A 12424-nucleotide genomic window follows, 5' to 3' on the forward strand; every position below is an offset into this window, starting at 1 on the left:
TGACTCCACAGCTTCTCTCTCCATAGCAACCTGTGCCAATGCTGTTACCCGCATCCTAAAGAATCTTGTCGGACTTCTGGTATTTTATTTCAAGCCTTCTTTTCTGTGCAGTATCTTTGTGCAGTTTTTCAATAACTGAAAGAATGACATGTGCAGACTGACCACGATGAGCATTCGAGATCTGAATCCGTTCATGTCTTCCAAATGCAGACATCTTTCCTCTCTCTCATTGCCAGCAATTATATGAGCTCATTGCTGATCAAATCCAGCAAGTAAAATACCAGTGGGACTCTGAACTAATTTGGTGTCTCAAAAAATTCTTTGATATAGCTGTACAACAGCTCAATGTTTTAGTGAGTAGAGGTTAAAAAACAAAACAGAAAGCCACCAAACAGCAACCTGCTCTCCTGGGTGTGTTGGGCCTGCTGATGTTTTCTTGGCTTTTAGAACAGAAGATCTAACTAAAATAATAACCATGTGAACTACCTCATTCTTTCCTATTTATTGTTACTCAAGCACATGGCATGCCTTAAGGTAAGCTAGCCAAGAAAGCAGTGTAGACAAACTGAGAGCAAGCAAGTGCTATGGAGAAGCCAGCGTAGAGCATCATGATCCAACCCGGGGAAACTCCAGCTGCTGGGTTAATTATTGTTATTTAGTCACATGCCAGAAAGCATGTGATTAATTGCAGAGAAAAAATGCACCGTCCTTCATTGACTTTAAAAGAATTCTGCCTGCCAAGGAGAAAAATGAAATCTGTGAAGTTAATAAGCTGAAACATTAAAAAGGAAGAGAGAGATAGAAGTTGATAGTGGTTCTGCAGCAGGTGAGGCTTCCCAATTGCATCCAGCCCTGCCAAGATCCCATTAGGGAGCAGGAAAACCCTGGCACCCAAGCACAGGGAATATTGCTTTTGTTCTGGCTGAAGTCTTCTGACAGAGTTTTGCAGAAGTGTGGGAGTGCAGGGAGTTATTTCTGAAGCAGAGGGTTTGTCAGTGGTGTGTAGATGTGTTCCTGGCTAGAATGCTGTGATATGAGCTTCTTCCTGATGGGATCTTTGCCTTCAGGTGTGGCAGTGCACACAGTTTCCTGCTGCCAGCTGCTCTGCTCTCTCGTCAGCAGGAGCCCCAGGTCTGACCTGCTCCGTGGCACTTTGCAAGCGTGATGCTGAAAGGGCAGATGACTCATATCGTGGTTTGAGTAAGGTGCTGCTCAGCTTGGCGGAGATTCTGCTGTTTAGAGGTAGAGTTTCAACTATACTCCGTGTGGCATGCGGCTGCCAAGGTCAATATTGTATGTGTGCATTTGTCTCTGCTCTGTCCTACTGCACCTCTGCAGGCACAAGTGTCTAGTGAGCTCTTCTGTAGCAAGGACACGTAGAATTTCTGGTTTTATACTGTGCAATGCAGCCAAAGATGTTTGTTCCTGTAACATTATCCTGGGACACTCATATGGAAGGTATCACTCAGGTAAGGCAATTGAGAAGTAAGCATACAGCAGAAATGCTGCTTACAAAGCTGGGGAATCAGAAACAGCAGTTTTCTTGTTCAGTATCTCAGCATTCCCAATTCCCAGCATTGTAGTAGAGAGTGCTTCCTAGAATGTGGGATTTTCTCCTTCACCAGCCAGCGATGGTGGAAGGCTGCAGCGTGTAGACAGGTCTCTTGTGGTGGGCTGTCCTAACACAGTCAGGATATGTTAGCATGTGCCCAAGAAGAGGGCATGTCCTCTCTTTTCTGATGCTCTCACTAAGAAAGCTGCTTAATCTTCTCTACTTACACCACTTCCATCCTGTTGCAGAGAAGTGGCCTTCTGTAGAGTTGGTGCCCAGTTTACATCAGTGCGTGTGAGATGACAGCTAGAGCAGGTATCTCTCTCAGACTTGTAGAAGGAATAACCTTGTTGGAGAGTTTGACTGCAAAAATATGATTTCAGCTGAGAAGGCCTCATTTACACCCATATGGGCAGGAAGAATCTAATTTACAAGTAAAAGTCAAATCATTATCTGGCCATCTCTCCATGTGGTTCACGTCTCTCTCAGTTCAGCAGAGTTTTGAAAGCCAGATAAAACAGCGCACGGTGCTGCAGTAGAATGAGAAAGGAAAAAAGATGTAGCATCAGTTCACAGACCTGCAGTTCTTCAGCTCATAAAAACATGATGGAATGGTCTTTTATTTTCTGTTTGTCTTCTTGGAAGAAAACACTTGCTACCCTACCTGAAACTCTTGAAAGACCAAAGGGCATGGAAAATACATGGTCTCTGTGGGGCAATCCTTGTTTCTCTTTTGAATTATGTTGTGTGGTAGATGCTGGGGCCAAGTTCATCGTGGTTCAGAAGTGTTACACGGAGGGTGGATCTGGCTATTGCCACGGGAAGGGGAACACTGTAGAAGTGATTTCTCATGATTTGCTGGTTTCAGCCCTGTTTTCAGAAACAACCTCTTTTGTGATTTCAACAGATGATGATAAAGGTTTGAAGCCAAAAGGGGTCACAAAGGCTACAAAGGGGAGGGTCAATTTCCATCCCCTGTGGTGAGCGAGCCTATTTACTGTCTGTTCCAAGGTACTGAAAGATTAAATTTGGGAAAGATCAATATATGACTTCTACAGAGTATGTGAACTGAAGCAGCTATGAGCATCTCTTCTGCCTTACACAAAATATGCTCTTAAGCGTGATACAGAAGACCCATGTAATTTGTTATAAAGACTGTGAGATCTAAACACCGTGTTTTATGAACTGGCAAGTATGCAAAAGACCAGGATAAAATGGCATGTTTGTTTTTAATGTGCTGTGGGAAGAGACTTTTAATTGCACAATGCAAAATCATCTTGAGCAATATCTGGGAGTACAATCTAGAGTATCGATAAAAATGAATCACTGGGATTTATTCGTTTGGCTGTGCTTGTAAAGGGAAAAGCAGGCATGGTGCTACGGCAGGTGAGTCTCACTTGTCAAACATGGAGGAGTCTTTGGGAATGTGCACCCCTTCTGACCATCTGAGCTCTATTCAGCCTGTCTGCTATGGCACCTCTGGAATTACCTTGTCATTGTCAGCAATTAGGGTGCTTCTCTAGGAAGCGGGAGACCTGCTTTCAGTGGCTCTGGCTGAAATCACTTTTTTAATGCCTACCATAAGGGAAGTGAGGACAAAGAAAGGAGGTATTTTCCACTATCCCAATGGAACTGAAATATTATATAGAAAGAAAAGGTTTGCTCTCCCTACTCTGCTGAAATGTGTACAGTCACTGAAGAGAAGCATTTACGGCACCTATATTAGGTAGTTGATAAGCATCATCCTCTCTCTGTTGTCTATGTGAGAAGGCAGGGTCTGACATCCTGGGAAGCAGGCCATCTGAATCACCATTCACCCCACTACAGATGCTGCAGGCAGATAGTGTGAATACAGCCCTGTGATTTTGAAAGGGAAGGCCTTCCATGGCTTCCTTGTGCACTGAGCTCCCTTCCTACCTGTCTTCCTTCATTCCTCTTTCTGTTTAGTCTTCTTCATTCTCTTGTATCTCATGTGGTGAGCTGGTGTCAGTGCAATTAGCTAGGAAAGATTTAGTTAAAGAGATGAGAAAAGCTGCTTCTGGCAGAATGCTTTGAGTTGGGGAAACCTCTTTCCTGTTCTCCAGGAATTTTGCTGTCAGCTGATTTAGCAGAAGTTTCTGTGCTTTTTCTGTATCATGGGTAGCCTCACGTTGATCTGGGTGATAAGTTTGAACAAATAAAACACCAGCTGAGGTTACAGAGACATTGTGTGTAGAGTTCACATCCATTTTTGTTGCTCAAAACCAGACTGCTGTATGCATTAGCACTCTGTGTTCACCCCTAGCCTCAGGTGCTAGTATATAGTGCTATGGCTGCATCCCACTGTGACACAAGTGCTTGGGAAGAGAGGAATTTCCTGGTGATCTACAGTATGAGGCAGGGCAGTCTTCACAGTCCCTGGCAGCAATGAGGAATCCAGCATGACCCTGAGAATTCAGATAAATGCAATGAATGGGGTTCAAATTACCCCAATCAAAGGTGAGGTCATTGCTTCAGCAAGTCTCTCTCCACAGCTGATTGTCACCCACCTATCATCACTCTCCTGTGAGAGATGCTTCTGAGCCATATCACATTTGGAAATCTGATCACCAGCCTCCAGAATGCTGCAAGAGGGGTTTTGTGTGTGTGTGTGTGTGCTGCTGAAGTTCAGTCCGACTCACTAAGTGACTCAGCTCAGGAAGAATAGTTGGCAGTGTATCTGTAGTTTGTACTGGTTGCTGCCATCCTTAGCAGGAGGCCTACGGAAGGCTGAGTTGTTCTTTCTTTGTCTTGTTGTGGTTTAACCTGGCAGACAGCTTAGCACCATGGTGCTGTTTGCTGTGTCCTCCCACCGCAGTTTGGGGGAAGAGAAGTAGAAAAATAGTGAAACTAGTGGATTGTTAGAAAGACCGTTTAAGAGGACATAGAAGGAAAGGGTGATGATAATAATGACAGAAGAATATGCAAGACAAGTGATGCACACAACAATTGCTCACCATGCTTTCACTCTGCCCACTTGGTTCCTCAGTAGTGGCAGCTCTCTTAGCCAGCTCCCCCAGTTTTATTGTACTACATCACCCTGTATAATATGGGACATCCCTTTGGCCAGTTTGGGGCAGCTGTCCTGACTCTGTCCCACCCCCTGTCTCTATGTGTGTTCCCAGCCCATTGCTGGCAGCCCAGAACCAGAAGCTGAAATGTCCACAGCTTAGCGTAAGCACAGTTTAACAACTTAAGTATGGTTGTTAGCAACACGTACTTAAAACCTAAATCCAAAACATAGCACTGAACCATCTACTAGAAAGAAAGTTAACTCTGTCTCAGCCAAAACCAGTTTAGCCTTCACCACCCACAGGGGAAAAGTCCATTTCCTCTGTTCATAAAACAAACAAACAAAAAACCTTCAAGGAATGTTGAACTTTCAAATTTAATAGAGAGGAAGAACTTCCAGATTTGGATTATTTGCCTCGGAAGCACATGAGCTTAAGGTGATGCTGTAAACCTTTGCGAGAAAATACAGCATTTGCTTTACCTACATCTCATGATGGAATGCATGGTTTGTTCTCTAGTGAGGAAACAGCATAAAAAAACCCTGCTTCCAGGGGAAATAGTGATTGCTTCATGCTTTAAAAGCAAAGATACTGCCTTATTGATGTTAAAGTCTGCAGTGAGAGAGAATTTCAGCTCTAATGGACCTGAAAGTACTCCGGCTTTGCAGGGCGTACTCTGTGGTCAGGCAGGATGACACGCTGTTCTCGAGGTAAAACTTGCGTGATACAATATTTGCTTCTTGGGGTTTTAACAGCTCCAACAGCGTTCTTGGAGGGTAACAAGATTTTCTGGAAGTGAGCCACTCCAGAAGCCTGTTGCCAGCACGTCTGCCTACTCTGGGTAGCATCAGAAACTGCATTGAAAAATTAAACAAACACAGTTCTTGTCATCTTAACAGATGGGAAAGGACACGTTGACTCCCATGTCTTTTACTAAGGAGGTAGGCTGTGTCTCATTGTTACCACTGTGCAGTGAGGAATTGCAAAACACCCACATAGATTTTCAGACCTGTTAGCTGCACTTAACCTTTAATCCTGCAAGTACTCAGCCATGAGCGTATAATTTTAAACATCTGAGTAGTCTGACTGACTCCGGTGGGAATATGTGCTGAATGAAGTTAAACATTTGCATAAACGTTTGCAGGTTCAGGATCTTTCACTACAAACACGATTCTCTCACTACAAACACAAACTCGGAGCGGGCTGAGTATTCAGCTCAAGCTCTCTATGTATTAATAAACCTTTATCCCTGCAGATGTATTTTACATCTCGTGTTAATATGCGGTTTCTGTGTTATAGCACGTCTTACATCAGGCTAACGAGTAACCATTTTCTTGAGGGAGAGGGAATAATACACCTTCTGACATAACTGTATGGCTTTGAAACAATATAATCTGAAATGGATCAACTATGTGCGTTAGCTTCTGTATACCAAAAAGGTTCAGGTAGCTTGGTCAGAATCTGGGCCTTTTAAAGCGTTTAAAGCCTATTTTCTGGGTTTTAGACCTGATCTGATACTCTTCACTCCCATCTTTCCAGGGGCAAGATTGTGTGCATGAGTAAGGGACGGACTTGCTTATTCCTAGAGAGTAGGACTGCTTTCTGTTCTCGCTGCTGGAGGATTCATTTACCTCAGGCTAGGTCATTTCACTCCAGAAAAGGATGAGCAATGTTTGTGGTCTTTAGTTACAAGAAGGTGAATGCTGACACCCTGAATTAACCTCTGATCTCACTTGTGTCTGTTTCCATACCTGCTCTCAAGTGCATGTGGCAGAATAACCTCTGGTTTACGCCCTAGCTAAGCAGAGCAGGATTCGGCCCATTGAATCTAGGTGCCGCATTACAGATCAAAGGAAAAGTTTTGATGACTCCTTCTGCAAATTTCACCCCTATTTGTACTCTCACATGATTGATCTCCCTTTTGTTTAAAGCACCGCGGTTGATACAGAAGCATTTGGATTCAGTGAATCACTCTAGCAATGCTGCTCTTGAAATATGCTAATATTTTCTTTTGAAACGAGCTAGAAAAAAAATCAGTTTTAAATGTCTTACATTTTTTGTCTCCGATTCCTTCCTTTAATTGAAGGTTGCTTTTTTGTGTGTCTTTTTGTTTCTTCTTTTGTGTGTGTCTGATTTGCTTTGCTGACTAAACACGCCAGGACTTCTGAGGCAAAGAGGTATGTGCATGCAAACGTGTCGTAATACAACAGGCAGCTTTTCCTAGACTTAAAGCTATATAACATTTCCCACCCCAAACCTCTGTGTTTCCTGTGGTCACTGAAATACAAGTACTTCAGAAGGAAATCTTCCGGCTTTTTGGGCTTTTTTCCAAATGTGAGTAATTTGGAAGGATTTGAACAGAACTGGTTCAGCCAGTTCAGAATATCAGGAGGGGGTGGGGGTGAATTTACACCCAGGAGGGGAGTAAACTCTTCAAAAGGGCTGACAACAGCAGGACACAGGGAAATGTTTTAAGTTAAAAGAGGGAAGATTTAGGTTGGATGTTAGGGGGAAGTTCTTCACTAGGAGAGTGGTTAGGCCCTGGAACAGGCTGCCCAGGGAGGTTGTGGGTGCCCCGTCCTTGGAGGTGTTCAAGACCAGGTTGGACGGGGCCCTGGGCAACCTGATCTAGTAAATGTGTATGTTTGGTGGCCCTGCCAGGCAGGGGGGTTGGAACTACATGATCCTTGAGGTCCCTTCCAACCCGGGTCATTCTGTGATTCTGTGAGGGGGAAGTTTCTTGAGCTAAGTAGATCCTTACAGCATTTCTTGAGCTTTATCAGTAGAAGGCTGAGAAGTGAACTCTGACATGGAAGTAGCCTTCCTTTAAGTAGATGTGCCTTTGCTTGTTCAAGAGGAAATTAGTTTTGATTTGGCTGAGTTATAAGCCTTTGAAAACCACGACTGGGCATGTGCAGTGGATTATTGCAGTAAGCTTGTGAAGTGTGCAGCCACAGAAGGATTTTCTGTACATGCTTGGCTGGCTAATTTTGCTGGAAAGGGAAAAAAGTCTATCTAAGCACATTGCTAAAGTCAGTGAAATTACCTGAGGCTTCAGGAGGACCTTTGAAGGCCGTCTCAACATCTTTTAGACTATGAAAAGGGCAAAAAAAGATTCCATAGGCTTTGCAAGGCATTTGAAGAGTAAGTGGCCTGCAGAATGTGTAAGGTTAAATGGGATTACGGCTCCAGAATCGAGTACTTGACACATCCGCGTGCGATGCTTTCTGTGCAGAGCCATAGAAGGAACAGTGCACATCTGGCCGGTGAAGGAGTCCCCACGCAGCAGGGGAACTGCTTCACCATCTCACCTCCAGCCGATGACACAGCTGGAGTTTATCAGCACGTTGACAGCCTTGGGCTGCCGATACCGCTGTGAATTACACTGCTCCATGCCCGGCTGTGCCCGCCATGCGCGGCGCTCTCCTCCTCAGGCTGGGGGCGTCGCGGCGTGCCGCAACCATGGCGACGCTGCCGGCTCCTCCCTTCCCCGCCCCCCGCGGGGCCGGGCGGTGCGGGATTGGCGGCGGGGCGGGCGCTCGCCCTCTGCCCCCTGACCCTGCGCGGCGGCGGCGGCGGGCGCGGCGGCTGCTGCTGCTGCTGCTGCTGGCCGTTTCCTGGTGGCCTGGCGGCGGCGCGGGGGACGATGCGGCGCAGGTCCCGGCTGCTCCTGTGCTTCGCCTTCCTCTGGGTGCTGGGCATCGCTTACTACATGTACTCGGGCGGCAGCGCCGCGCTGGCCGGCGGCGGAGGCGGCAGGAAGGTGAGCGCGAGGCGCCGTGCCCGGCTGCGAGCCCCCGGCGGGATAAGGGGCACCGCGGCGTGCGGCTGGGGGGGGAGCGCCCTCCCGCGCCGCTTCTCCGCACCCTTTCCCCTTTATTTGTACGTTTCTCCTCCCGCCCCCGTTGCGTTCCGCGGGGCGGGCGGCTGCTCGGTGGACTTGAGACCGGCTCCCGCCCAACCGCGCCGAGCCACGTCGCGGGCCGGGGGGCAGCGGGGCGGCGTTCTCAGCCCGGGGATCTCCTGCTGGCCGCCGGAGAGCCGGGCTCATCGTGGGCCGGGGCTGCGGCGGGCTTTCCTCCCCCCCCCTCGTTGTGTTTTAATTGTTTTAATTATCATTTCCCCCGGCGTTGTTCCGGGAGAGCGTTTGGAGGTGCTGCGATGGTCCGTCGTTGAGGGAAAGAAAGGGAAACCGAACGTTCCGCCGTTCCCATCTGCGCGGGTCAGAGCGGTGTTATGTGGCACGGCGAGGTGTGAGGCAGCGCCATCGCCCCATAACTCCTTCACTTCGTGACTGTGAATCCGTGGATTTGCATGTGCCTCCCCTAAGTCAGGAGCTTCCAGAAGCTGTGTGGCAAAGCCTCTGGGAAGTGAGATTTATCGTAAAAGATCCCCCCAGATCAACCCAGAGATGGGCAGAGGGTGAGGAGCTGGGCGCTGGGCGGCTGAGCTGCGCTGCTTGCTTAAAAATGGCACTGTGCTGTTGGGTGAGCGGAGTCGTGCTCCTCCATCCGCACAGCCACCGGGATCTCGGTACAGTTACTTTGATGCTCATTGGTGTGCGTGTTCCGAGTGAAAATCTGGCTGGCTCCTGTGCGAGCTGTGGGAGCAGAGCTTGCATGCTGACTTAAGGAGTTACTGAGGTGAGCGGGGATCTGGGGAGTTGACTGCTCTCTGGCTACCTCCACGCTCTGTCTTGTCCTCTTCTTTGCCCCCTATGGCCTCAGGACTGTGGCTGTCGACACAGTATGTTCAAGTATAAAGCATGTATCCTACGTACAGGCTCTCGGAGCAGATACAGTAGCGGAAATAGATGAAGCGTGAGATAAAAAGTAAGGCAGTACCCTAAAGCCTCTCTTGAGGAACCACCAGAGTGTGTTTAGAAACTAAAAGCAATCTTAGGCTGCTGCTGATGCATAATGGGATAAAGCAAAGCTATCAAAGGCGCATATATCTGCAGATAGGGAAATAGATTTTTAACTCCCGGTATGTCTCTTTTTGAGTTCCCAGTCAGATTTGCAGTTGAGCTCAATTCATTTTTACTGCTGGGGAAACGGCAGCGTGGGGATGGTGATTTGCACAAGGTCACCTAGAAGATCAGGTGAGAATAAAACAGAACAGAAACCAGTTTTTCTGAGAGCAACTCTGGTGCTTAATCTACTAGAACCTGCTGCTGTTCCTTATTGGTAGTAGTACAACTTGCTGTGGTGGGCTGACGAGATCTATGATCTTGAGATGCTTGCTTCAGCCTTATAACTTGTCATTGTTCTGCTAGAAGTTTAATATACCTCACCGATCTGGGCAATTGGAGAGTTTTAGCAAAGATGAGTTAAAGTAAATGAGATATTCTGCATGTGTGAGCCGAAGCTCAACGCTGGGTTTAAAAATGTGGAAGCTTAAACTAAGGTTGTGGTAAGGAACAAAATAGGTACTGTGACCATGAGAAACAAGTGGGGAAATTAACAATTATGTGTGGATTGGTGATTGAGGATTCTATTTTCTGTCAGCGAAGCGTAAAATTTAATCCTGGGCCTCAGAGTAGGTTAGCAAATGTAAGTATGGGAAGATGTGTGTAATGTAATAGCTTTTGAATCTCAATAAAAGCCTTATTAACTTAGTGTCAGACCCTGGTACGATGCAACAGTGCAAACTGCCTTAAACTTATGAACAGAAACCCTGCTGTAGTAAATTTCTTGGTTTGTATGACTTCGTGTAGTTTTCATTGCTTTCCCACTATTTCAGTGCAATGAAAACAGGGTTGCTTACAGAAGAGCATCGCTTCTTATAAACTGAAGTCTATGCCTTGTTGAGTCTCTACAATTACAGAAGCCAGAAGGGGATCATTCTTCATTTGTGTGAATAACTAATTTGCATGTTAATTACAGATCTAGCTAGACAAACAGAATGGTTTTTCCATAAGGGTGTTTTTTTTTTTTTCCATGTTCAGACCTGATGTATTATCTGGACACCCCAGACTTGTTTGGTACGACACCCTGTGCTGTGATGGACATCATCAATTCCCATTTCTTTTAGAAGAGGTGAAAGTATTTGCCCTTTTCCAGGATTGCACCTGAGAAAGATAGATGAATGCTTTATTTTTTTTTTCTTAGTAGAGGAGTGTCAAGTTGATATCAACTTCTTCATATTTTGGTTCTTCATTTATAACATTTCAAGCCATTTGGATGCTCCAGCATGCAGTATCCTTGCCCAAGCATTCGGCCTCTGTCAGCAGTGGTGGGAGCCACAGCCCTGTGTGCGCTGCTCTGGTTAGGTAGGCAGTGGGAGCTGAGTGTGCACAAATGGAGCTAAAGCACGCAAAGTAAGAGCTGTCTCATTAATAAATATGTGGATAATAATAATAACACGCAGGAGAGATGTTTCATGTTTTGGAACGAGGCACAAAGCTGTAGTAGGATGAAATTACTTCTTCCACTTCTGGAATTTAAGGTATGAGAGCACTTTTTTCTTCTTTTCTTAAAAGGAAGAGGAGGGGCAGAGTTGAAGTTTTTTATTCAAAGGTACTTAGAGGTGACAGAATCACTTCTCCTTCATATTCTTTTTCATCTCCAGTGAGAGTGACTGTAAGTATGAGAACCAGGGGTTCAGCTTGCTCCTTGTCCAGCCAGGTCACTGGGTTGTAGATTGGAAAGAGTAAGTCTGTCTCACTTGTTTAATGGTTAGTGAAATAGTTTCCTCAGACAGAGTCTGTGACATAGAAGCAAGCAAGTTGCCAGCCCAGCAGTTGTGAGACTGAGAAAAACGTGGGTTGCTCTTGTGCTCATTAATTGTACTTAATATTAAACAGCCTTTGGAGTGGAGACTGGAACTTTCCTTCTTGTGGGCAAATGTCTTAACCCATAGCAAATGGGTTTGTTTGTGCTCTGTGTCCTGGAACAAAGTAGAGTGGCTTCTTCAGCGTGGTTAGAAGTGATGTGTGCCCTCCCAAGCTGGAGTCATCCCGGTGATATCCCACAGTTATATCGCCCCAATCTTCAAGGAGTGGCGTGAATCAAAACCCGTGTATTTGGAAATCATTTAACTTGTTTCAGATTTTGTTTTGAGTCCTTTAACAACTAAGTTGTTCCACAAATGAGCGACGACTGGGTATGAAACGACAAAACAGCTTGTCCTTCCAAGCATTACAGCAGTAGGCCTGCTGAATGGAGCCCTTCAGGCAGGACACAGGAAAGCACCAAACACCTCACTGCTGCCAAGAGTGAAATCCTCATAGGCGTAGCCTGGAGGAGACCCGTAGGCACTGTGTGTTGTAAGCAGAGGCATCAAGAGGAGATGCCTGCTAGGTAAAGCTTCAGCCGAAGCCAATGTTTGGTGTCTCCTGGATCACACTGATGAGCTTTGGTTTTTGTTTCTATGTGAAGGTGGTGGTTTTGGGTTGTTGTTGTAGTTTTTTAATGTAGACCTCTTCTGCTTCCTTCATTGCTGTGCCTCCTCTCTTCCTCTCCATGCACTTTAGAGAAAGAGAGTAAAACAGTTATTAGGTAATCAGAGCTGGATAACTTCTGCCATGTTTAAAATTAGAAACTGCTTTTTCATTATATCTCCTTTTCCAAAACCAAACAAAAACGGAGAAAAAGGAAAAACAAACCCAGCTCTGTAATGCTTAGGACTAAAGGTCCATTAAGCTTCTGGCTTGTCGGATTTTTTGGGTGCAGTGGAATGAGTTGCAGGAATTGATTTTAGCTGTGCCACAGGGAGGCAGACTGCTCCTGCAGAACTGGTTACGACCCAGTGTGTTGTGCTGCTCTGGGGTTTTTCCTTCAGTTCCCTGACTTTGTGTGTTTTTGGGGCAGGGAGGGAGCAGAAGTGCTTTGTTTTTTTTTTC

General features: G+C 46.1%; 1 protein-coding gene across 1 annotated transcript in view; it reads left to right on the forward strand.

Annotated features, from left to right (window-relative positions):
- The first annotated feature begins 8135 nt into the window (after window positions 1-8135).
- GALNT2 (polypeptide N-acetylgalactosaminyltransferase 2) overlaps window positions 8136-12424 on the forward strand; it is an 85379-nt gene continuing 81090 nt past the window's right edge. Inside the window, exon 1 of the mRNA XM_015857914.1 lies at window positions 8136-8344. Coding sequence (XP_015713400.1) covers window positions 8228-8344 — 117 coding nt within the window. The 5' untranslated portion in view covers window positions 8136-8227. The remainder of the gene's footprint in view (window positions 8345-12424) is intronic.

Source organism: Coturnix japonica, chromosome 3, assembly GCF_001577835.2.
Source record: "Coturnix japonica isolate 7356 chromosome 3, Coturnix japonica 2.1, whole genome shotgun sequence".
NCBI lineage: Eukaryota > Metazoa > Chordata > Aves > Galliformes > Phasianidae > Coturnix > Coturnix japonica.